General features: G+C 44.7%; 1 protein-coding gene across 4 annotated transcripts in view; it reads left to right on the top strand.

Annotated features, from left to right (window-relative positions):
• Window positions 1-26,502, top strand: part of PLXNB3 (plexin B3) — a 43,463-nt gene that overhangs the window by 12,479 nt on the left and 4,482 nt on the right. For 3 of the 4 annotated variants that reach the window (XM_072124116.1, XM_072124112.1, XM_072124115.1), the window contains exons 2-23: window positions 4,763-5,797; window positions 6,174-6,353; window positions 8,546-8,671; window positions 12,539-12,639; window positions 13,858-13,990; window positions 14,555-14,711; window positions 16,511-16,619; window positions 17,644-17,755; window positions 17,926-18,054; window positions 18,270-18,392; window positions 19,136-19,229; window positions 19,884-20,053; window positions 20,150-20,295; window positions 21,959-22,064; window positions 22,344-22,474; window positions 22,556-22,732; window positions 23,654-23,819; window positions 23,914-24,147; window positions 24,590-24,751; window positions 24,855-25,003; window positions 25,243-25,343; window positions 25,431-25,648. In XM_072124116.1, the coding sequence (XP_071980217.1) occupies window positions 4,772-5,797; window positions 6,174-6,353; window positions 8,546-8,671; window positions 12,539-12,639; window positions 13,858-13,990; window positions 14,555-14,711; window positions 16,511-16,619; window positions 17,644-17,755; window positions 17,926-18,054; window positions 18,270-18,392; window positions 19,136-19,229; window positions 19,884-20,053; window positions 20,150-20,295; window positions 21,959-22,064; window positions 22,344-22,474; window positions 22,556-22,732; window positions 23,654-23,819; window positions 23,914-24,147; window positions 24,590-24,751; window positions 24,855-25,003; window positions 25,243-25,343; window positions 25,431-25,648 (4,050 nt within the window). In that variant the 5' untranslated portion in view covers window positions 4,763-4,771. Of the gene's footprint in view, window positions 1-647; window positions 798-4,762; window positions 5,798-6,173; window positions 6,354-8,545; window positions 8,672-12,538; window positions 12,640-13,857; window positions 13,991-14,554; window positions 14,712-16,510; window positions 16,620-17,643; window positions 17,756-17,925; window positions 18,055-18,269; window positions 18,393-19,135; window positions 19,230-19,883; window positions 20,054-20,149; window positions 20,296-21,958; window positions 22,065-22,343; window positions 22,475-22,555; window positions 22,733-23,653; window positions 23,820-23,913; window positions 24,148-24,589; window positions 24,752-24,854; window positions 25,004-25,242; window positions 25,344-25,430; window positions 25,649-26,502 lie in introns of those variants that run through there. The other variant, XM_072124114.1, reaches the window with a different exon arrangement.

Here is a 26,502-nt window from a genome sequence, read left to right on the forward strand (position 1 = left end):
GGTGGTGTAGTAAGGGTTACTGGAGGGATGATCTGCAGCCTGGTGGTGTAGTAAGGGTTACTGGAGGAATGATCTGCAGCCTGGCAGTGTAGTAAGGGTTACTGGAGGAATGATCTGCAGCCTGGCTGTGTAGTAAGGGTTACTGGAGGAATGATCTGCAGCCTGGCTGTGTAGTAAGGGTTACTGGAGGAATGATCTGCAGCCTGGCTGTGTAGTAAGGGTTACTGGAGGAATGATCTGCAGCCTGGCTGTGTAGTAAGGGTTACTGGAGGAATGATCTGCAGCCTGGCTGTGTAGTAAGGGTTACTGGAGGAATGATCTGCAGCCTGGCTGTGTAGTAAGGGTTACTGGAGGAATGATCTGCAGCCTGGCGGTGTAGTAAGGGTTACTGGAGGAATGATCTGCAGCCTGGCTGTGTAGTAAGGGTTACTGGAGGAATGATCTGCAGCCTGGCTGTGTAGTAAGGGTTACTGGAGGGATGATCTGCAGCCTGGCAGTGTAGTAAGGGTTACTGGAGGAATGATCTGCAGCCTGGCTGTGTAGTAAGGGTTACTCTGGCAGATCCAGGGATGCACATCGCTGCTCTGTACAGCGGGATGTCACCACTATTCCCCATGTGGCAGATGCTGTCAGGGTGGAGGAGGGGTGTGGAGCTGCAGCCGGCCAATAATCCACCTCTCTGCACTTTGTCTCCTGTCCCCCTCCTATGAGTGTCCCCTGGCCCCTACATGTGCACGTCTGCCTATTGTTTCTGTGCTGTCAGTATGGGCTGCGTATAGAAGTGGAGCCATAACACCGTAAGTACCTGCCCTATATGTGTCATGTATGGGATCCTCCTGGGTTAAGTTTTTAATACTAAATTGTGGTAATGAGGCGAACGTCACTCCCATCATCAGTCCTTTGTGTCCTATACAGATAGTATTGTCTATACACAGTGACTGGTGACTTAAAGGAATTGTCCATGACAGCATAGAAATGGCTCAGGTGACCTTATCACACTTCCTAGTTGAAGGTCCAGTAATGGAGGATGGGGGTGATAGACGCAGGAGACGTCCTTGGTTCTCCCTGTATGGTTCCCTATGTAAATATAGGACAGGTTCACACTTGACTCGTTTCGGGATCAGCTGCTTGTTGTGCTCTTAATACAATGGGATTTTCCACACATGAAAGTACAAGGAGCTGCTGTGTTTTTAGTGGTCGCCTTGAGAATCCTTTAAGAAACCTCTAATTCCCAGTCATCCTGTCCCGTATTATTTCGGGCGTTTAGCGGTGACTTATTCATCCCGACCTGACACTTTAATATGAGAAATCCCGGGATCCGGCTCCTGTTCATAGTCTCCCCATATGGATATAGGACCCTGGGTGTAAGCATTATTGGCTCCCCGGGATGGGTGGAAGATTTGTAGTATATGGTCTCTATGTGACGCGCTGCGACTATCCGACCCACAGCCGAAACTGCTGGAAGTTTCATGTGTCATGTACGGTTGTGCCTGGAGCCATTACTGTGTGTACACCCCTCGCCTGCTGTATACCAGAGGTCCTAGACCAGGGGGGAGAGCAAATGTCATCAACCTGCTTCATTATTGTTATAGGGGATTTTTGTTTTAGGTTTCACCCTGTTCGTTGTATGTTAAAACATTAAGAGCTTGTCCACTTACAGCAAATTATTGGTAGTGTTCATGTAATGAAAAGTTGGACAATTTTCCAGTATAATTTCTGTATCAATTCTTCACAGTTTTCTAGATCTCTGCTTGCTGTCATTCTATGGGAAGCTTCATTGTTTACTTCCTGTAAAGACAGGTCCCTGGTCATGTGATGTCACACAGGTGCATGGCACATTATATCCCTGGTCATATGATGTCACACAGGTGCATGGCACATTATATCCCTGGTCATATGTCGTCACACAGGTGCATGGCTCATTTTATCCCTGGTCAAGTTATGTCACACAAGTGCATGGCGCATTATATCCCTGGTAAAGTGATGTCATGCAGGGACACGACTCATTATATCAGAGTAATCAAAGCTGTGTGTTCTAGTGCAACTGACCACATGACCAGGGATATAACGAGCCGTGCACCTTTGTGACATGACATGAGCGGGGTTATAACGAGCCGTGCACCTGTGTGACAACATATGACCAGGGATATAACGAGCCGTGCACCTGTGTGACATCACATGACCAGGGATATAACAAGCTGTGCACCTGTGTGACATCACATGACCAGGGATATAACGAGCTGTGCACCTGTGTGACATCACATGACCAGGGATATAACGAGCTGTGCACCTGTGTGACATCACATGACCAGGGATATAACGAGCCGTGCACCTGTGTGACATCACATGACCAGGGATATAACGAGCCGTGTACCTGTGTGACATCACATGACCAGGGATACAACGAGCCGTGCACCTGTGTGACATCACATGACCAGGGATATAACGAGCTGTGCACCTGTGTGACATCACTTGACCAGGGATATAACGAGACGTGCACCTGTGTGACATCACATGACAGGGATATAACGAGCCGTGCACCTGTGTGACATCACATGACCAGGGATATAACGAGCCGTGCACCTGTGTGACATCACATGACCAGGGATATAACGAGCCGTGCACCTGTGTGACATCACATGACCAGGGATATAACGAGCCGTGCACCTGTGTGACATCACATGACCAGGGATATAACGAGCCGTGCACCTGTGTGACATCACATGACCAGGGATATAACGAGCTGTGCACCTGTGTGACATCACATGACCAGGGATATAACGAGCTGTGCACCTGTGTGACATAATGACCAGAAACCGGTTTTTATTCACAGGAAGTAAACACTGAAGTTTCCTATAGACTGACGACAAACACATATCTAGAAAAAGGAAAGGAATTGATGCAGAAAGTATATTGAGAAACTGTGGAGCTCTTTTAACTTTGTATTGCGATTTCTTACCTGTTTTAAGGTCTTTGCTGTCTGTGAATGAAAATACGAACTACAAAATGAGACCTCTAAAGCGGTTGTCCTCCATTGTTAACGTACCCTAGGGGTAGGATATAGGTGTCTGACTCCCAGTGACCATGCAGATGGGGGTCCCCTGAAGTACCCCTTGTGAATGCTGTGCATGCTCACCCTGTTCTTCATCCACTTCAATGGGCGTCTGCAAATCATGATCTATCCGATGTTTTTATCACCCCCCCCCCCCCTTATGGAATCCCCAAAAGACTATTGGGTACCTAACCAGGTAACCAGGCATATTCGGGAATATTTATATATGTAATGGCCACTAAACAAAATTAAGTAAAAAAAGAAGTATTTTTTTTTCCTTGGGACCCATCTTCTTCACATTCTATCAACTTCGACTAGTGCTGCCTGAGGGGGAGGGGCTTTAGCATTGATTTTTCCTTTTGGAAAGTAATGCCCCGAGTGACCCAGAATTTGTATTTTTCAGATGCGTTTTGACTTGTTTTCAGTATTCTTAGTAAGTGTGAGGTGCATTTTCTTTTTGTTAGTTCACCTTTAAATGAGCCGTCAGGTGGGAGTGATCCTAATGACAGGTCCGTGGTCCGATGGCCACACATCTAGAGGTCTGAGGTTATGTCAACTTCTCTGCTGAGCTCAGTGGATGTGACCTGTGATACATCAGATAACCTTTACACCTCCCATCTTCTAGTTCCCATAGATATGACCCCGGGGTTACGGCCCGGAGAACATTCATCTGCTGTTGGACCCGTCTGTGCCTGTACAGTCTGTACCCTGGGATTGTTTTGCCATCTTGCACCTGGATGCAAAACTAAGCAACTATTATGTTACACATAACATACACTTCTTCTATTAACCTCTCATGTACAGTCTCACTCAGAATTCTGGTAAACCCCCTGGAACCTTCATAGATGTCCTCAAAGCTGAGCTACAGGGTGCTCTTTAACCCTGGATGCTCTACATGACTCTGGTTCTTGTGTGATGTTCTGACCTATAAACCTTCAGGATTAAGGAGAAAGATTAAGCTCCCCTTCGTGGTTTGGCCAGCCCTGGCTTGGATTAGAGGAGATGATTTCTATGTGGTATCTGAGGTGAAGTTCGTTATGGAAATAAGGACAGAACTGGGTAAAAAGCTTCTAAGCCGAAAGTTTTAGAGGTCGTAAAGTCGGAGTGATCAATGTGTCTATTGTCCAATATTATATCATACCAGAGACCAAAGATTGGTGGAACCCAACTTCGTAGACTCTTTCTGTTGATGTTGTGGTCTATAAAAGGTAAGTGTCCACTAGAACAAGGCGTCATGTGTGGTCAACTCTCTACTGGAAGTGTCTCAGGTCTTTGCCAGCTGTAGATAAGGGGTTGCCAGACACCTCTCATGGTGGACATCTCGGTGAACAATAGTGAACAACATGTCCAGTCTTAGATTCTCCGCATGGTAAATCTTGGAAGGGTCCTTCCCTTCAATGTAGGACTACTAAGGTCCGTTGTGGGAAACATTGGGGCATTGGTTCAGCACAGAAAATTTGATGAGTTGTTTTCCTAAAACCACAAAATTTGGCTAAGACGGAGAACTTCCTGACATTGAAAGCTAGAACCATGTTTTTAGGCTTCTACAATTCATCTGTGGTAGATCTTTATCTCTTTCCATGAATACTGTACACCTGTGCCAGTAATGTTTGACTCAGTCTTTGCGTGCCCTTTCCATGACTAATTGAGGAGTTAGTTTTTATCTTTTTAGTTTTACTAATATTTTCCCATTTTATTTCCCCATTGAAGGTGATCGTTATGTTGGATCTGGCCCGTTCCCTGCTTGTCTGCCTCTGCCTATCTCTGCCTGTTTCCTCTGTTCCCAACTTCCTCCGACCAAATGTCACGTTTAACCATATGGCTTTTGACCCTGGCTCGGGCTTCATCTACGTTGGGGCCGTCAATTGGATCTTCCAGCTCTCGCCTGACCTCCAGCTTCTGGCAGAAGATACAACCGGGCCGGTGTTGGACAGTCCGGAGTGCCTTCCGTTTAAAGAACTCAAAGACTGTCCCCAGGCGTCTTCCACCCATAACTCTAACAAGCTATTGACTGTCAACACTTTTGCAGGAGAGCTATTGACCTGTGGACATGTTTTCCAAGGGATTTGTGAGAAAAGGGATTTGGCAAATATTTCTAATATCATTTACCGAACTGAGGACCCTGGTGACAATCAGTTTGTGGCCGCCAACGATCCCAAGGTCACCACTGTTGGGATAGTTGAAGGGGATCACCTTTTCGTGGGAAGGGGCTTGACAGCTCGACTGTCTAGTGGAATCCCACCCATTACTATTCGCCAACTGGAGAAGCCAGCAGTGTTCTCCAATGAAGGTTTGGGCAAACTGGTGGTGGGCGACTTTTCGGATTACAACAACACATTTGTGGGAGTTTTCTCCAATAAAGGTCACGTTTACTTCTTGTTTTACCGGCGTGGGTCGAAATCCCAAATGGACTACAAGACTTATCTGGGAAGTGTCTGCAGCAAGGACATCCATCTTTACTCCTACGTAGAGGTTCCTCTCGTATGTGAAGGATACAACCTGGCCCAAGCGGCCCATCTGGAGACCAAGAACAGAGAGCTTTTTGTGGTGTTCTCGGCCAGCCAAGGCCCTATTCCATCTCCCAGTAGCCGGACAGCGCTCTGTTCCTTTAAGATGAAAGACATTGAGGACCGGATTGAAAAAGCACGAGTTTTGTGTTACACCGAGTCTGGGAAAGGGGAAGGTGGTCAAGAGGAGGCTGGAATTGAGTATGGAGTGAACTCCAAGTGTGCGTCACTTCCTAAGGTATGTGTCTGAACGTGGTTACAGTCGGAAGTACCATCCCCCTTATACTTGTGTATCTCAAGGGCAGCACAAGTGGAGATGCTGGTAAGATAACTGGGGTCATGTTTAATATGTCCCTTGAGAAGAATTAGGGAAGGGGTTCTGCCTCCTATGTTGAATTTATTTCAACCCCTGTCAGGAGTTTTGGCCATGGATAGCAGTCCTGGAGATCTGATTTTGCAGTCCTACTTTTGCTTATGTTATCAGTAGCAGCAGGACTGTATGTTCCTTTAAAGTCCCTAAGAATAGAATCCATCCTCATGTCTCTGTCATACTTTGGGTAGATATGGCTCCACAGCTGGATGTTATGTGACCATGCATGTGTTTTTCTCTATAGGAATCCCCCCAGAACTTCCCATGTGGAGGAGACCACACACCTAGCCCCATTGCCAGTCGGGTCCCTGTGGTCGCTACCCCTCTGCTTGCTAATGACTCCAGTCTCACCGCTGTCGCTGCATTAGTGGAAGACTCACGCACAGTTGTTTTCCTTGGAGATGCCGGAGGATCAATCCATAAGGTGCGGATTATTGATATGTATATGAAACGGTGACTTCTAGGTGTGTTTTTCAAAAGGAATAGCCAAAAACACATTGGGTACATATACTTACCGTGCTGCTGGAGTTCACAGAAAGTGCATTGTCCGACTATAATGCACTCTGCCGCGATTCACTAAGATCGTGCGCCCGATATCCTGCATGTGTCGCTTCCCCGCTCAGGTCCGGGTCCATCTTTTTAGTGGTGCATGTACGTGCGTGGGAGTGCCACACAATCTGAAAGTTAAATCCCGCGCTCAGTCCGAATCGGCACCCCCCCTAAATTGTGTCACATGGAAGCTGCGCCACAAAAGGGTCACGTGTGCCAAAATCCCAGCGCAGACACTTCATAAATATCTGTGCAAGCCGTGTAATCCCTGAAAAAGGTCCCTTAGTAAATGAGCCCCATTGGGTGTGTCTTCACAACTTGCTGTCCTCCATGTTGTCCCTTGTGTATGGAAATTACTCCAATCTCCAAAACTATGAACCATTGTCCCCAGTGTCACCCAGGTTCTGCTAGATTACACACAGGCAAATCAGGGTCCCAAATCTGGATATAACAGCTATTTCCAAAATGAGGGTCATAAAGCCCCAGTCTCGTCCTAGTAAGTTATCTGCTGGCCACTGCATCCTAGGAGATGTAGGGCCCACCTCTCCATCTCCAGTTAGATGGGGTCTTAAGACCCCAAGTCTTCCCAATAGATGTAGGTCCAACCTCTGGGCATCACACTCCAGTATGATGGTCATGAGACCCCTTGGCTTACTTGGCGAGGCATTAATGTCCCACCTCTGGACATAACGCTTATATGCCATATGATACTTGTGAAGCCCCAGTCTCTTCATAAGTGACTATTGTGTAATGACTGATGCAGATATGAACTCAGCCTAATCCCTTCTGCCTACACTTTACCCGGACCACTCCCAAGACATATCCCCCAGGAATTACATCAGGGACTAGTTATAGTATATTCATACACGTCACTCCATAATCTTTATTGCAATCTTGGCTTCACGATTAGGGTACCATCCCTTTTGTATAAATTCCCCCCCAAAAAATCATCCCTCATTCCAAAGTATTATGATTTCAAGTGTTGATAGTAGTATAGCAATCAAAAATCTAGTAGTGTGCAGTGTTTTGGGCCCCAACGGGTCCTTCGTCAGGACCTAAAAAGTGTATACACAAGATACAATAATATATAACATGTTTATGCAAATGGTCAGTAATTCAAGAAAAAAGCCTCAGTACTCCTATATAATATATAGCGAATAGTAATGGGAATACACAGATTCATGTGCCTACGGATCTAGAAAACGATGGTAGAATAAATGAGCATAAAGAATATATATATATATATATATATAAGTGCTATAATATATTTCTGTGTGTATAAGTATATTTATTCTACCCTTGTCTTCTAGATCCGTAGTCACATGAATCCGTGTATTCTCATTACTATTTGCTATATATTATATAGATTATATATATTATTGTCCTTATATAGAAGCACTGAGGCTTTTGTACTTAATGAGGCTCATTTACTAAGAGCTCCGCGGCCGCACTTTCCCTAATTTTTTCCTTTTTGTGCCGAATTTCGCTGGGATTTTGGCGCACGCAATTGTATTTCGCCGCCGGTTTCACGCAACAGAAATCGGGGGCCGTGGAATGGATTCGGAAAAACCGCGGAATTTAAAAAACTAAATGTGTCGCACGATCAAGCACTCACATGCAGCGGGAAGTAGCAGGTGAACTCCGGCGGACCTCGGCGCAGCAGCAACACCTACTGGATATCAGACGCAGAACCCGAATCCACGTCAGACAGCACGTCGCGGGATCGTGACAGGACCGGGTAAGTAAATGAGCCCCAATGTTTTCCTTTTGCATACACATGTATCATATTATTGTATACTTATGTATCTTGTGTATACACTTTTTAGTGCCTGACAAAGGACCCGTTGGGCCTACAACATTGCATCCTGCTATATTTTGCCATCAGGGACTCACCTGGGCACCATACTCATGGTATAAATATGGCAGGATATTAGTCATATTTTCAGATGTAATTTGCACCAGTCTATGCAAAAAATCATAGATGTATTACTTAATGTGTTTAATAGGCAATCAATGTGCGATATCCTCCCCTGCATCATCCTTATATTTCTTTGCTCGTGTTTTTAGGTATTTGTTTCGTCGGACATTGGACAAGTCTATAACTCGGTGATGGTGGCGCCAGGATCTCCTGTAAGCCCTGACCTAGTTCTGGACACCTCGGGGAGGCTCTTGTATGTTATGACTGAGTCAAAGGTAAGTAGCCACCGCCGTGCCGTGTTTGATGTCTGGTTGATGGCCTGCAGCAAGGGGTAAACAATGCCGCAGTCTGGATTTACAGGATAATGATGGAGACGATTCCTACTTCCACCGCTTCATCTGACGGATAGTGTAAAAGAATTTTTGAAAACATGTTCGCCTTAAAAAGGCAAATAGGTCTCAGAAATATCCACTGATCGGAAGGGATGCTAATGGAAGATCCTCTTTACAGCGCCACCACAGGATAAGTACAGCATTACACAACGCCTACTAAAACCAATAATAGATTCATGACATCTTCTGTATGTTCCCCAAATTTCCAATGTGGAAATATTCCTTCATCACTGCCTTATACATTTTGTAACAACCCCTGTAGATGTGTCACATAGATCCAGACTGGTATTTCGGCCCTGGGCAGGTTGAGGGGCGGGGGGTCGTTCGGTAACATCAGGATATTAACCTTTTGCTGACCCCTGTAAATGCCCGCTTGGTTCGGAAACATTTAAAATTGCACATACAAGCTAAATAAAAACAAAAACCTGCCTGATTGTGGGAATAAACAGGTTAAAAAGTTGCATTATGTTCTGTTAAACAGTAGTTAAACTTTATCAACAAAATTGGTTAATTCCAGGAAGAACTGTGTTTTTCCTGGATTTACCATTAGTCAGGTGTTTTGCATAAGCATGACACGGGAAAGACGCAGGGGGGAGAGGGGATAATTGGGATGGCAGCCAGTGCAGCCTTAAAGGCGTTGTACAATATCAGCCAAACATGAGCTCTCTTAGAGCAGCAGCGCCACAATTGTCTGTGGGTTGCATCTGGTATTGCAGCTTAGCTCTGTTGAAGTAAATGAGTCTGTAATACCAGATGCTACCAATGTCCAAGTGTACAATTACTATTATACTTTCTTCATTTTCTTCTCCTCTCTTCCCATTTTTGTTCCCACTGGCGGAATCCATGACACATTGATACAATTCACAGAACAGACACAAGTTATACAGTCCTATTGTCCTGCTAACACAGTGTTCCAGATCCTCCCCTCTGCCAGGAACACTATGATCGGCCTTGAATAGTTCTATAGAGCAGCTGACTGGTATCACTTCCTCTATGGTAAAGCTATCAGTCTCTGGGGCATGATATGTAGTCATATTATATTATAGGAAGCGCGTGACTCCTACTCAGTGCCATATAGTTTAATATAGTCTCAAATAAAGTCTATGAATGAAGAGGATCTATTATAATCCAGATAGGAATTTACATATTTTCTGACTTCAAAGTTAAAATCTCCGGGCATTCCCTGCTGGTTTAGCTTCTGCACAGAACCATTGCATTGTATGTGAGGAGTGTTATCTGTACAGTCATCTGATGTAAATGATAACTACCTGCAAATATTTCTCCAAAAGGTGGAAATGGATCATGAAATTCCCCATAGAATATTATTGGTATATAGGGAGAAGCATCTGCTAAACTCCTACTCATGATGGAGGAGGAAGTAGGGAAATTCCATCACTACCCAATAGTGAAAACCCCCCATAGTGTGACACCCCATCCTCATAAGACATCAGTTCTAGCTTCTACAATAAAGGTCTTTGTTTGGCAGAAAGCACCGGGTTATTGTAGTTGGTGGATGACAATGTGGTCAGCGGCTTCTGTTCTAGATCAGTATTTAGCAAAACGTACATAAGATTCCGTTAATCCGACATTTCGTAATCCATCGTTTTTTTTTTTAAGAATATGCCATTTGTTTTTGGTTGTTTTTATGTAATTCAGAAATTTCACACGTTGAAAAGTAAGTTTATGATGTCTATGATTGGGTTAATGTTAGGATTAGATATTGTGTTAAAGGTGAATTACAGTTACAGCTCATCTCAGATTCCTTACACATCGTATGGACATCTGTCCTGCTGAAAAGAGCATCTTTATTTGCATGAATCTGAAAGGTACATCCATATTTAGGACTAGGCAACCCCTATAAAAATATTTGTCCAGCCATTATACTGGCATGGTGATGGGGGATCCAGTAGTGGACTATAATATAGCCGTTTTGGGCGGTAGCCAGGGGGCCAAGCCTTCTAGGAGGCACATGGCCATCAAAACCACCCACCAAATTTTATATTTCGAAGGACTTTCACCCATGACATCCTTGTACATCCGTTCCTGTTAACTCTCAATACACGTGTACATAAAAGCCATTTCAGGACATTTGAAGGTCCTCCAAAGGTCCTGATACCACAGGACAAAGCAGGCCAAAGGGACGCATCCTCCATTCCCCCAAGAAGCTTGATTCTAGTACCATATGTAGGAAGTGAATTCTAGACCTGTAGGGGCTATAATATTCATAAGTACCAGGGCCCACGGCAGTCCTAATCCGCCTCTGGGGGGATCTTTTGGTTAATGAGACGGTGTAGTCCATAAGACTGCAAATAGAAGTATACAGGACTATTAAAACTACAAATAACAGGTATAAAAATGGTACAAATTATTATTATTAATTATTGCCACTGAAAACTTCAACCCTATCCACAAAAAACAATCCCTCATACAGCTCAATGAAGAAAATTCTTTATGTCCTCAGTAGCAATCAAATGTTTTATTTTTTTATATAATAAAACAAAAATTTTGTGGAGAAGCAGTGAAATGTAGAGGAAAAAAACAAAGGCTACTTACTGGATATTGATTATGATTCCAGTAAAAAATATAACACTTCCTGCAAAAGCAAGTTCTCATACCGACTGTGCTCCCCAATACCCACTGGAATCAAGCACGAAATGTCCCTAAACTCGGTTACTAGATCACCAAGGATGTTCCCATTGACCCCTTCCCCCATGATACTTAGAGCTGCCATTAACCCCTAAATTACCAGTTTTCAATGCTTGTATCAACCCTTCAAGTGCCCTAGCCCAATCCCAAGCCATATCCCTTAAAATCTCAACCCCTTTTCAATATATCAGTATTTTTATCAGTGACCACATGTATATGTAGAAGCCTCTTGTATCTGCATCTCTTTGTTGTTACTATTCCAGACAGTCCCCGCACGGGGCCCCTCCCCCATGACACCTGCAGGTACTATGCAAATAGGGCGTACAGACCTTGCTATTTCCGGAGCAGCGATCCTTTTAATTATCATTTAATATCCGTAATATGAAGTTCAGCTGCTAAAATTGCGTCTTAGTGCCAAGTGACAAACTCGGCTCTGCTACATCTGTATATTTATAGGATTAGGTCCGCCTGTAATATATTATTATACACGCCTATAACATATGAGGAGCGAGGTGCTCCTGGGCTTGCAGCTTTTTGCCCTATTTCACACTTGAGACGTTATCCATAATTAATAGGGAAGTTCCGGGCCCCGCAGCAGTTCCTCCAGACGGGTCACGCTGCTGCTGCTGAATATTTGATTACAGGTTCACACATGCAAATTTAAACAGGTTATAACATCCCTGACACACAACCTGCCGTCCTCCGCTGCTTGGTGAGCGCCAGATGTTGACGTCGGGCGAGCGGCGGTTATTAAAATCTGAGAATTTACACATTAGGACGGATTTACTAAGCAAATTGGCAAAAATAACCCTTGTAAAATATACGAGAATGAATCCCTTCCTGACCCAGGTTTATGGCCTTCCCTACACTGTAATAAAGAGATGTAATACCATCTAAACAGCCCTGTCCACAGCTGGAAGACGTGAGGTGTGACTGTTATCCCAAATCATGTCCATAGGCTTCCTGAAAGTCATACAACAAGGCAGAATTTTCTTTTCCTTATTCCTCACCCAGAACAAAGTTTTTAACGCTTGTCCCGTCAGTAGATCTTTCTGTCTACAATGTAGGACTTTTCCTAATCCTCACACCTTCTTCACTTTCCAGGTCACCAGACTTCCCGTGGCTGAGTGCTCGAGCTTTGCGTCATGTGATTCGTGTCTGGGGGCTGCGGACCCCTTCTGCGGCTGGTGTGTCCTGCAGGGAAGGTGAATAATTCATGGAATGATTAGTGACTCGCTACAACAGATTAGTGACAGATGAAGGGAGCGAGGAAAACATTCATTATGTTCTTCACGGTATCCGTGTTCTACATGTCTGTGAGATGGGTCTTGGTTCTGGCTCCTGAGTATGGACCCCCATTTTATAGATGGGGTTTCTTTTCCCCTGTTGACGTCGTATGTGACTATATAGTAGTTGTCCAAGGGGCGGCAACCCTTCTATACTCGTATTATACGATGTTTGGGTCACGGTCTGGTAAATACTTCATAGTCCAGTGAAGTTGCGGCATATATGGTATTATATGGGATTATTACTTTGACTCATTCACATACTGTATTGGCGTGGGATGCTCATGGCAATAAGTGCGCTGTAACTTCATTACTCAAGTCATTGCCTGATTTTTATGATGGCAGATTTTCTTTAAGAAATTACTTCTATCAAAATCCATCATGATAGATGGAGGCACTGTTACTGTGGTAATCATCTTATATTTGTTATCCATGGCCTCCTACTTTCTGAAATCAACTTTTAAAATGATGCAGATTTATGTGTGTTACCATAACCCCTCTCTGCTGCAGATTCACGGGCTGTTACACTGTGCAGGAGCCCTTTACCCTCCCATTGTGTGCTGAAACTTCCTCTGCTGCTGTGTGATGATCAGGCAGAGGGGGAGGAAGTGCTGAGGGAGAAGGGGTGAGAAAGTGTAACAGCCTGTGAAGCTCCAAGAGCCCTTAGCATAATTTTAAAAGTTCATTTTGGGAGGAAGGAGGCCATGGATTACATATATAAGATTACCACAGTCACAATAGCTGGATCTATGAGTAAGTGTGAAATGAATAAGGCTGTGACTTGGGCAGTATGAAGCTAATGTCATGTCACTTTAAGAATTTTACAGAATAAGGGCCTCTGGTAACACCCCCAGAGCCCTTCTGGTGCATTAGCATAATTTTACAAGTTGATTTTATAAGGAATCAGGCCAAAGATAACAGATATAAAAGGATTCCTTTTAATACTAAACTCAAGACTGGGGCCTTCTTCCAGATAGGGCACAATGTAGAAATGTATTGCAGGTCATTGTCAGGGTTACATTGGCTTTAATTGCAATACCGCACATGACCTGCAGGCAGGGGTGGCGCTCATTTCAGAAAAATAATCCTGTAGAAGAGTGAAACCTTTTAATGATCCTAACACTCTCCTCCTTCCAGGTGCACGGAGAAGCAGCAATGTCCGGCCAGCGATGAGGAGAACCACTGGCTATGGAGCTATGACGATCACACCCAGTGCGTGTCCATCCAGGGTCTCTTACCGGCTAACCAGAGCAGACACGAGCAGACAGAGGTGCGTCTTACACAGTGTGGGGTGGGGGAGCAATGCTATTACCATGTCCAGAGACATTGGGGCACATTTACTTACCCGGTCCTGTCGCGATCCCCGATCCAGACAGTCCGATGAAGATGAAGTCCGGCGCGATTCAGTAAGATCGTGCGCCCAATATCCTGCATCCGTCGCTTCCCCGCTGTTGTCCGCCGGAGTTCACCCTTCTTCTTCCTGATGTATGTGAGTGCATGTCTTGCGACGCAATTTGAGATGTTAAATCCCGCGCGTTGTCCGAATCCGTCGATCGTCCGACGGCCTTCCCCTCCACAATTTGTATTGCGTTAAAGCCGGTGCCGATGTGCCAAAATCCGATCGCGTGCCCCAAAACAGAAAAAATTTGGGAAACCCGTCGGAAATGCATTCCGCGGACCCTTAGTAAATGTGCCCCATTGTGTCTGCATGATGCATAGAAGTGAGGGGACTCGCCTGTAGAGGGTGGTCCTGAGAAAAGGACCCCCGCCCTATATTAATGGTGAGGATCCAATATCTACGGCGGCTCATGCATAGTCTCTTGGTCCCCTCCAGGTCTCCATGACTGTGCTGCACTTTCCCGCGGGGGCAGAACATGACGCCTGGAAGTGTCTATTTAACGATTGGTCCAGCGCTGCACAGGTCTATGGGAACCAGGTCCGATGCACGTCTCCCCCACCAGAAGACCTGCCACCGAACCAACAAGACGAAGGTGAGACCCTCACTAGGAGGTCATATTTATATGATATGACAATGGCCATCTCCATGCAGTGCAGGGATCGGCACAGTCGGCCATATTGTCGTGCAGGTGATGGCGGATGGCGCCGGCTGTTTAGTCTGGTGCGGGTGATAGTCAGGTTTGTCGAGAGCATTCGTGAGGTTCCTGACGGCTATGGAGGTAGCGCAGACAATGTGGTGGAGCTGGATGGAGGTCAGGAATCTTGTGCCGGTCATATGCCTTGTTACAAGTCATGCGTCTCTCCTGCGCGCTTATTAGTTTACTGTCTTTCTGTACAAATGTCAAATGTCTGATTGGAATGTATCTTCCAGAAGCGAAGCCCCTCCTTATGTATCCAGTAGAGAGATGAAGGGTTCTTTATATTGGATACATAAGGAGTTCTGTAGCTCTTTCACTTTCTGGACCATGGTGGGTCCTGGCAGCAGCAGGCACCCTGACTCTACCTTACAGACCTCACTGGGCATTACAAGGACTGCTGTCTCGCCTCTTTCTATTGGACTTCAGGATGTATCTTCATTAGAACTAATACATTTTTTAAAAAAATATACATTAAAGGGATTGCCCAAGTCACAGCCTCCTTCATCTTTAAGGAAATCTACCATTAAAATGATAATCCTGGGACACTTACTCAAAGATCCAGGCGCCGTGACGGTGGTATCTCCTTATATTTGTTATCATGGCCTCCTTCCTTCTAAAAACCACTTTTTAGAATTTTTTGCTAGTGAAGCAGAAGGGTTCTGGGGCCGTTACCAGAGCACCTCTGTGCTTTTGCTTCAGCGACTGGTTCACTGTCTCCCCTCCCCTCTCTCTGCCTTCCCCCTCCCATCTCACTGCAGTAGATGAAGTTTCAGCACACACTGGGAGAGGGGAAGTGTGTAACAGCCTGTGACTCTGCAGCACAGAGTGGCTCTGGTAACACCTCCAGTCTAGCTAAATTTGAAATGCTGATTTTAGGCTTCATGCACATGATATATATGATGCACCCAGGCGTTGCATGCGTTCGGCTTGAGAAGGGGAGGAGGGAGTGCTCCACATAGGGAGGAGTGCAGCACAGCAATATATAAAGGAAGATACCTTTTTCATGTTGATGGTACAGTGGAAAATACTTTCATTCATATAGAAGGACACATTGCTGTATGTTATCTGTACCGCAATGTTATAGATGCTAGATTTGCTTTAAGAAATATGGACTTTTACAGTTTAAAGTGAATTCTGGTGTAAATTTAATCAAATGCACATTGACTATACAGTATGTAATCCATATGCTGCCCCCTTATCCAGAGCGGCTCTGCAGAGGCTGAAGCTGTACACAAGTCACTGCTTACATAAGGTCATTTACTACATAACTCAATAAAGTGGAACTGATGGTAAAATACGGTGTCTGATTCTTGCAATTACTGGAGTTATTTTAATTCCCGGTCGCTCATTCCAATTCATTCCTTAAAGGGGATCTCCAGTTTGTGTGTAAACTTGCAACAAACAGAAGATTTTGTAACGTGAAAATTCTTATCTAGGTTTCTTTCCCTCTCTCCTGCCAAAACCGGGTTCTTACCCTGCGGATATCTTGAGATTCCTCCTTGTCTGATGACTAGTGACTCCCTCAGTACCTGCCTCTTCTAGTGTATGAGAGCTCCCTCTGCTGGAGAGCACACAATACAACAATAACATCATATAAACCAATCACAAACCAATATAAAGTGAATAGCATAAAAGCTACTATTACGGTACATGCAAACCCCAAAATGTCTTTATTTTTCGCATTTGTTTTTTAGATCACGTGACTGTACGTCTAGCGCTCGTCTTCCAGGATGTCACCGTTACAGTGACCGACTTTGTCTTCTATGACTGCGCAGCTATAATGGACCTGGCGCTCTCTAATCCGTAAGTGATTCAGCCCTGAGATCTTTAAGATAATGGATCATGGATAGAGATGTTGTGGTGATTGGTTCTGTATACAGATGAGTGTGAATGAAGAGTTTGTGTGTGTGTTTGCGTGGGTTTCCTCCGGTTTCCTCCCACACTCCAAAAACATACTGGTAGTTTGATTAGATTGTGAGCCCCATTGGGGACAGGGACTGATTTGGCAAACTTTGTGCAGCGCTGCGTAATCTGTGTGCGCTATATAAATAAAGGAATTATTAGTATTATAATTATTATTATTATGTACAAGTTGTACAAGGCAGCTGTCTGGAGAGGGAGCTATGCATCTGATGTTAATCTGCTGATAACATGATATTGTTATGTGGTAAAGAAAATCTGGTTAGTAGACCCCCACCAATCAGATTGTTGTCTCCTATACCAAGGAAACTTGCTACAAACCCTTTCAAGTTGTTATTCAACTTTTTTTATCCTTAAAAAAGGTCATTAATTTGATACCTGTGATGGTCAGACCCTTTAAGACATTTGCTGCTATCTTAAAGGGCTCCTTTAAAGGAAATTTACCATCAATATCAAGCATGGATGAACCAGGGACACACAGTCACTCCTAGATCCAGGCACTGAGACTGTGGTAATCATCTTATATTTGTTATCCATGGCTGCCTTCTGTCTAAAAACAACTTTTATAAATATAATAATGAACCAGAAGGGCTTTACCACAGCCCTCTTTCCTCACAGGCTCTTACACTGTCTCCCCTTCCTCCCTGCCAGCTTAGAACTTCTCCCCTCCCTCTGCCTCTTATAAGGAAGTTTCATCACACAGTGGGAAGGGGGGAGTTGCTCCTGCACAGTGTAACAGCCTGTGAATCTGCAGCACGTTGTGACTATATTGATTTTAGTAGCAAGAATGCCATAATGATATATAAGAAGATTACTACAGTCACGGCTATTGGATCTATGAGTAAGTTTCCCTGGTTTTGATGGTAGATTTCTTGTATGCTTGTAATCTTGGTGTGTGTCTCTGCAGGTGTAGCGCATGTGTGAGCAGCCCCTGGAGATGTCACTGGTGTCTGTCCGATCATCTTTGCTCCCACACTCCACAGTGCAGCCAAGAGGAGACGATCATCTACAGCCAGAATGTAAGCATAGCCCCTGCACCTAGTCCACGGCATGATGGCCACAAATGGTGGTAGGCATATCCTCTACTACTTTTTTGGGTCATCATCTTTCAGATGTATTTCCGTTCTGACAGGAGGTTAGTCGGACTACAAAATGACATTGTTTTTTTGTGTGTTTTTTGTTCCTACAGGATGAGCAGAAGGAGCTGTGGGGTCCAGATTCGTGCCCACGGGTGGAGAAGGTTGAAGGATCTCACTTGATTCACGTCGGTTTAGAAGGAGAACTGGATCTGATCGGATACAACTTCCAGCTGCTCAATGTAAGTTGAGGATAGTTATGACCTGTGCTCTTTGGGATGAAAGTTTCCCTTCCATACAGTCATCATTTAACGGCACCTATTGTCCATAAGCTGTGTCAGGTATTACAGCCACATTATACTGTATATTGTAAATGGTCATTTCCTTTAAGCATAGGAAAGGTAGTCCATGTGTTGGATAAATGTAAGGTAATCGTCTCTGACCTTTTACTCCTCAGGGGGAGGCTCTGGAATTTAACTGTATAATAGAGGTGGAGCCGGCACCCATCACCCTGAGAGCCCAGATTGAGAAGATGACGGTGGGGCAGGATCAGTATAAAGTACATTGTCAAACTCATAAGGTAAGTGTAGTAAGGAAGGTGTAGTTTTACTTTTTTACAATTCTTTTTTGTTAGGAGGGTTCCCCTCTAAAAATAAAAATACTGATGACAGGTTGTCTCACTACTGGGACCCCCAAGAATTAACTGTAATTTGTGCAGGAACATAGCTGAAAGTGATCATTTTCCCTGCAGCACCCCCACAGGAGAAACCAGGCATTACACAGTTATTATGGAAATTAAAGGGGTTTTCGCACCAAACATGTTAGGCCCTATCTACAAAATCTGTTTCAATGACGACATGCCCACAGATCGCAAGAAAGAAGGGTACGATGGAATCTGAGGTACTTCCATTGGACCCCTTGTCGCTTCCCAAGATGAATAAAGCAGGCAGCCGCACTTGTCCGTTCTGCTCCATTCATCTCTATTGAGCTGATGGAGATTGCCTAGCATGCTGAAGCAGAACGGACACCTCTGACCCCATTGGAACCCCTTGTTCTTGAGATCTGTGATCTCATCACTGAGACACCCACCGATCAGCAACTTGGGTAGGAAAATCCCTAGGCACCTCAATTGGGACGGCCACAGTGAATAATTCCTGCTCATCTTTGCTCTTCTATTGCATATTGATGGTGATGTTGAACTAGTCAGAATTTTTTTTAGAAACTTTTTCTAACTTTTGTAAAAAAAAAAATAAAAAAAATTTGTGAGAATAAGTGTCAGTGTGTGATCTAATGTAACATAATATAAATGCTTTCCTCCGATAGTATGAATATCCTCTACAAGTGATGGAGCACCAGGTTCCTGTGTTTGTGAAGAAGGGGGACGTGTACCGCGTGGACAACAAGGGAGACATTAGTGGTGTGTAGTAGCATTTTATCATCTGTGCGTATGTATGTATGTATCTGTGCATATATGTAATATATATATATATATATATATGTGTATACCAACTATAGAATCTGGGCAGGGATCCATCCATGGCAAGGCAGGTACAAGCTGGTTATGTAGCCAAGAGATGTCTGGATAGGCTCATATATACTGAAATCCCATATACATCCCATATACAGTAACTAAATTAGATGTATATGATTTGAGGAGCAATGAGTTGTTGCCAGAAGTGTCTGTGGTTTATCCTTTCTCCCTACTGAGAACACACACATACATGGCCAGACCAAGCATGCATGTGTATAGGGAGATTGGATGGAATAGCTGTTTGCTGTTAACTAATATGCATGATGAACCCTACTCTCCATTGTATAGAAGGAAAGCTGGTGAAAGTGTATGGCCACCCTAAAGCTGCCTCTATACATCACGTCGATCTGCAGTCTAATCTTAATTCACAACTTATTGCCGAATCTTTGAAGCCACGTTGGAGGCGAGCAGCGGTGCCGCTGTGGTATAGAAGCCACTTATCTCTACTGACTTAATGAAATGACCTCCACATATCTCCAGACTTTCTCGCACCACCTGCTTTTTTGGTTTTATAAAAGTTTCTCATGTGTCATTCCCCAGTGACTCTGTATAACTGCTCCGTGGGGCAATCAGATTGCAGCCGCTGCCAGGCCTTGCCCGCGGACTACCAGTGCCTGTGGTGTGGAGGGGAGGAGAAGGCCTCGTGTGTGCACAAAGACCAATGTGAACAAGACACTATAAGCGTCTGCCCTACACCGCTCATCCATTCTGTAAGTGCCATTATATAGTATATCATAGGAAGGTGCATCGCTTTCCCTGTTTGGGAATATTAATAAAGATATTTTTCATTATTTTACGTTTTTTAGTTTTCACCAATGACTGGTATTATGGAAGGAGGAACGACCATAACTATTGATGGGGAGAACATGGGACAGAAGGCGGAGGAGGTGTCGGTGACTGTATGTGACCAGCCCTGTTCCCTTCTGCCAGATCTCTACGTCGTATCTAACAGGTCAGTATACAGCCGCCCCTTGTCACGTACGCGTTATTTCTGGCGTTTTATATTTTTCCAAAATCATTTCCTTCAACACCGGGACTAACCCCCCTCCTCGACACTTACACTTCTACTTCTAAGCCTTTGTTTTACGAGAATGTTTAATTTTAGTGTACGGCCACTACCGAAGTTCCAGTAGCTCCGGCGATCATCAGAGAGTATCCTGAAATAGACGTGTTTATTAGTCACTCAGGTCCAGGCATTCTTCTAATTGGTTACACTTTCATTTCTGGGCCAAGTTTTTGCTTATTTGAGAGCGCCTCCTGGTGGAGCAGAGCAGAACACGGCAGAATATTATATCCATGTATTTTAGAATACAAATGTTTTTTTGTTTCATAACTATTTTAAATACTCTTTGTATAAAGATTGTACTCCAAGAAGGAGAAAATAGGGCAGAACTACAAAAGTACAGGAATAAAAATTAATACAGTCTTTATTAATATAAATTAAATGACATTACATTGTAAAATACATGAATTGATGCAAGGGATATACAGATGATACACAGTAAAAAGGCAGTCATCCCCGGACATATAGTGGAGGTACATGGAAGAAACTATACAAACATGGACTGGTTGAAAAATAGAACACAAAACCCACTGCAGCTTCCTGTATTAATACAGGATAATAATGGCAAGTGCAATCAGCGAGAGGCAGGGGCAATGGTGGTGAAGTAAGCCAGTCCATACCAAGTGCAGGGTGTATGTGACTCCAATGTCCGGTGATGACCGATGCCCCGACGCGCGTTTCGGCTGGGGGAGTACAATATGTAAGATATTCCGGTGCCCCCGGGCAGCCAAACTGGTGTTTATTTCCACACAGGGGTATTTCACTCAGTTTTTTTCCCCCTATGTTGCTTTTTCTGTTCCTTCTTCTGCTTGTATAAAGATTGTATAAGAATAGTCAGGACCTTGCCAGATTCGTTTTGTCCATTTGAAATAGTGAAGGTTGGTGTTACCCTTATGCTAACTCTACACAGTAGTGGATTATAAAAGGAACATTGGCTCCCGAACCACCCACCACTGAGAAGTATCTTCACCCATAAAATCCTCGCACATCTGTTCCTGCTCTTACTACACCTGTACACGAGCCATTTCAGGTTTCAAGGTTCTGCAAAAGTCCTAAAGCCACAGATTGAAAGCGGATAAAAGGGACAGATCCTCCATTCCAAAGCTGGATTCTAGTACCAGATGTAGGAAGAAATTCCAGACTCATAGGGGATTTAATATTCATACAACCCAGGGCCCATGACAGGCTTACTCCGTCCCAGGCTCTTAAAATTAATGTTGCCACTTAATTGCACTTAAAACTAATCTTGGGCAAACTTGGGCCAATCAAACTTGTGAACTTTTCTTCACCAATAGAACTCAACATTCTCCTGTGTCATGCAGTGATTTACTCCCCTCTGACCATTCAGAACACATGCACACTCGGCCATGTGTGCCACTACTTGAGGGTCAGCACCTGTTACTATCATCTTTGATAACCAGTAAATTCTCAGGCTGCTTTTGGATAAGTAACCTGAAACATTGCATGTTCCCGGGGGGGAATTACAAGCAAGTAGTGGCACCGATGTGTAATACCATCCAAGTGTTGATTAAAGCTAATCCCATCCCTACAGGATTGTGTGCACCCTGTCTGCTAGTCCTGAGGAGGCGTCTGGGGCCGTGAAAGTTTCAGTAAGTGGACGTGATCCTGGAGTTTCCAGCCAGCTCTTCTCCTACCAGGTGAGGGGCTATTACACACATATATATATATGTATATGTGTATGTATATATAATATAATATATTGCATGCCCTATTTAAAAAGTAGGTCATGGAGACCTCAGCAAAGGTGTTACATGTTGTGGTTGTATATATATATATATATATATATATATATATATGACATACTAGGAGTAAAAGGATAATATTGCACTGTATTATCACTCTCTGCCCTATGATATTTTGCCATTTAACATTAGGGATTTCACATACTTCATGTTTGAAACTCTCTTTCAATACAGGACCCCATTGTTCAGGCTCTGGATCCAGTAAGAGGTCCCATGGCCGGCGGGACAATGATCACCATTCTTGGCTCCAAGCTACTGACTGGTGACCAGATATCGGTGACTGTGGGGGATCTGCCCTGTGAAGTGTCAGTATTAATACAGCGTGAATCTTATGTTGTGTTGTCTGTCTCTACAGACTGACTGACTGATTTTTCTGTCTTTTACAGGTTTGGGGAGTTATTAGAAGACCAGTTATATTGCATTACAAGCCCCAGTTCTGTCCAGCATGAGATGCAGATCCATGTGTTTTACGGCGCATTTGAAAGGCAACTTCATAGCACATTGTACAGCTATACCGAAAACCCGACCATCTCCTCTGCTTACCCCTCCAGTGCCTTCTATGGGTAGGGACCAAAAATGTGTTTTCTAGTCTTGGTTTAGGGGTTTAGTATTGATGTTCATATGGTAGATCCTTTGGGTTTGGCCACCACAATTTCTGGTGAGCAAGTGTGGGCGGGGCAGTTGGGACTCCCACTGTGTGTGGGCGGGGCAGTTGGGACTCCCACTGTGTGTGGGCGGGGCAGTTGGGACTCCCACTGTGTGTGGGCGGGGCAGTTGGGACTCCCACTGTGTGTGGGCGGGGCAGTTGGGACTCCCACTGTGTGTGGGCGGGGCAGTTGGGACTCCCACTGTGTGTGGGCGGGGCAGTTGGGACTCCCACTGTGTGTGGGCGGGGCAGTTGGGACTCCCACTGTGTGTGGGCGGGGCAGTTGGGACTCCCACTGTGTGTGGGCGGGGCAGTTGGGACTCCCACTGTGTGTGGGCGGGGCAGTTGGGACTCCCACTGTGTGTGGGCGGGGCAGTTGGGACTCCCACTGTGTGTGGGCGGGGCAGTTGGGACTCCCACTGTGTGTGGGCGGGGCAGTTGGGACTCCCACTGTGTGTGGGCGGGGCAGTTGGGACTCCCACTGTGTGTGGGCGGGGCAGTCGGGACTCCCACTGTGTGTGGGCGGGGCAGTCGGGACTCTTCCTGTCAATCACTGTCATGGCTGTAGAAGATGGACCAATTTTATAAGATTACATAACATTTTCTCAATAGGTTTTATGCAAAACCTATAGAGCTAATGTTATGTAACTGATAACAGATACACGCAGTAATAGGTGGACTTAATAATGAATGGATTATAGTACTGCTGAATCATGATTGTCCTGGGAGTCTGACTTGATCTAGAAAAAACTAAAAAAAAAATTGAAATGGCCCGGAGACCCCTTCTAGGATTTATGGTGCTGGTCTCTCATGTATGTGTCCCTCGCTTCTTCCACAGGGGAGGACGTAAAGTTGTGGTAACGGGTTTGAACCTGGACGTGGTTCAGGCTCCACTGATACGAGCCCTGGTACGTTCCCCAGGAGAGGATCCTCAACCTGGAGCGGAGAAAAAGAGGAGGAAAAGGAGGAGGAAGAGGGAATTTATACCTAATCCTGTCCTGGAGGTAAGTCTGTCTATGGTCACCCTGCAGCATTGCAATTTTAGCTCATTTTTGTGTCTATTTTAATTATTACTTTTTTCTTTTATTAATTTCTCAGGTTGATGAATCTTGTCAACAAATCAATTCCACAGCCATGGAGTGTATATCGCCCTCTGTCCCCGACGCCTCCATACTTGTGGATGTATTATTTGTGCTCGACAATGTTCGGATCCCATTCAGTAGCCTCGGGGACAACTTCTCTTATCAGAAGAACCCGATCCTGAAGCCTCTGAACCGGGACAATCCCAGTAAACCGTATAGCCTGAAGCCTGGGAATGTGCTGGATATAGAGGTAAACATACACCGCAGTGGATCTCTCTGCCTCAAAGGAGTTTTTCCACTAAGCAAGTTAGCCCCCAACTTGCTGATCGGTGGGGGTCTCAGTGATGAGAACCCCACAGATCATGAGAACAGGGAGATGAATGGGGCAGCGCGGCCCGCTGCTCCGCTTATCTCAGTTAATGACGAGGGGACCGACTGGGGTATCTAGAACACCCCGTTCTTGTGATCTGCGGGGGGGTCTCATCACTGAAACCCCCCACCGATCAGCAAGTTAAGCCCTATCCTGTGGATAGGTCCTAACTTGTTTTGTAGGAACCCCCTTTATATTCCTGGCAGTGACTAGGCATTGGGCAGGCATGCAAGTTTGGCAAAACCCATACTTGGAAACAGACCAGAATATTATATCACAAAGACTTTGTGTTTTTTTATTCATGTCTTCTATGTTTTCTTAGGGCGAGGGCCTGGACGCTGGCATCAGCAAACAAGAAGTGCGAGCAATGATTGGAAACGGTGTTTGTACAGTGAAGACTCTCACCCACAACCACTTGTACTGCGAACCACCTCTCGCTTCCCCGCAGCCACTCGATCCAAGTGCCTCTCTGCCAGAGTTTGTGGTGAGTGATCTTAAAGGAGCCTTAATGTGTCAAAGATACTTTGTTTTCTCTCCCTTTCCTGGATGTACACTAAAACCTGACAGGATCCTTATACTTTACATAGGTGCACATGGGAAATCTCCAGTTCAACCTGGGACAAGTGAAGTATGACGAGGAGGGGCTGTCTAGTTTCCCTAGAGAAGCCAAAATTGGAATCGGAGTTGGAGCTGCTCTGCTCATTCCGATTGTCCTCATCATCATCTTCATGTACAGGTACGATTGTCAATTTTACTGTTCCCCATCAATCTTGGGGATTTCTTCTTGTTATAAGATGGTGGCTTAAGGGTCAGCACTGGCACCTTGCATCACTGGAGTCCCGGGTTCAATCTTGACCAAGGAGAACATTTACATGAAGGTTGTTCGTTCTCCCAATACTCCAAATCAAGGTTCCCAGCTGTCCTAACATCTGTCTCTTATATCAATGATTCACACGAACATTTGGCTTGTTACAGGCGGCAGAGTAAGAAGGCCAAGAGGGATTATGAGAAGGTCCTTGTTCAGCTGGAGAACCTGGAGACAAGTGTGGGAGACCAGTGCAGAAAGGAGTTTACTGGTACTGTCCCAGTGTACACCTCTTCTATTCTCTATAATTTTAGCTTCAGTTTTTATATTGTAGAGTTACACCTTTCTCCACTTACAGATCTAATGACAGAAATGATGGACCTTACCAGTGACATTGAAGGATCGGGTATCCCATTCCTGGACTATACAACATACACTGAGAAGATATTCTTCCCTGGAGATACCATCTCACCACTCAGGAAGAGTCTGGATGTTCCCGAGAACAGACGAGTAACTGTGGAGCAAGGACTTACTCAGCTCTCCAACCTGCTGAATAATAAGCTCTTCCTTACCAAGGTACATGCAAAAGATAGTACCATACAGTACTGGAGACAGGGTTAGGTAGCAGCACCAGCAAGCTATTAAATTACACCTTTGTGTAAAACTGGATGACTGCTACTTGTGCATCCTCACACTGCTGTGCTCTTCTCTCTACCTCACATATGCAATGAGCTAAAGCTTTAACAGGTTTCTGGTTGGATACTACAGAAGGGCTATGCCCGGGGCTTTGTAGCATTTCATTGCTGCACAAATGCACTTGGAAGAAACTACAATCCTGACATTTTCTTGGTTCTCCTGCTACTAACATACACAACATCCTGAAAGATGACAGATGGCCTTAAAGGGAATCTATCTAATCTTATGGACCGGTGGTTTAGTGTCCCAAAACGCCCATATAGATACGTTTCATGCACATTAAAGCTGGGATCCTGTCCCGCTTGTTCTCCCTGCAATGCAAGAGGAGGCACCAGCGCAGGATTTGCTGACGTTAGTCGGATGTGCCTCATCGAACTCACACCTAGGCAAATATATATATTTTTTTTAATTTAGGCCATACAAACATAATATACAGGTCACTTTGGAACCCTACACCATCCATATGAACCTGTAGTTGGTTTAGGGTCCCAAATCACCCTGATGGGTGCTCTTTAAATCAGACACAACCAATGGATAGGTTTAAGTATTTAAGTCCCCTCGATGGTTTCCATATATTAATCACTTCTATGTGATTTTAAGGACAGTTGCAGTCCCATGACTGTACTATTGGTTGAACATGCACATAATATTTGGAGTTATGGAGGGAGCCATATGTGTGTTCACAGTGCTATGTCCCTCAGCGATCAGACTGTCTTGGACAGGGAACAAATACT

Source organism: Engystomops pustulosus, chromosome 9 (genome assembly GCF_040894005.1).
Source record: "Engystomops pustulosus chromosome 9, aEngPut4.maternal, whole genome shotgun sequence".
NCBI lineage: Eukaryota > Metazoa > Chordata > Amphibia > Anura > Leptodactylidae > Engystomops > Engystomops pustulosus.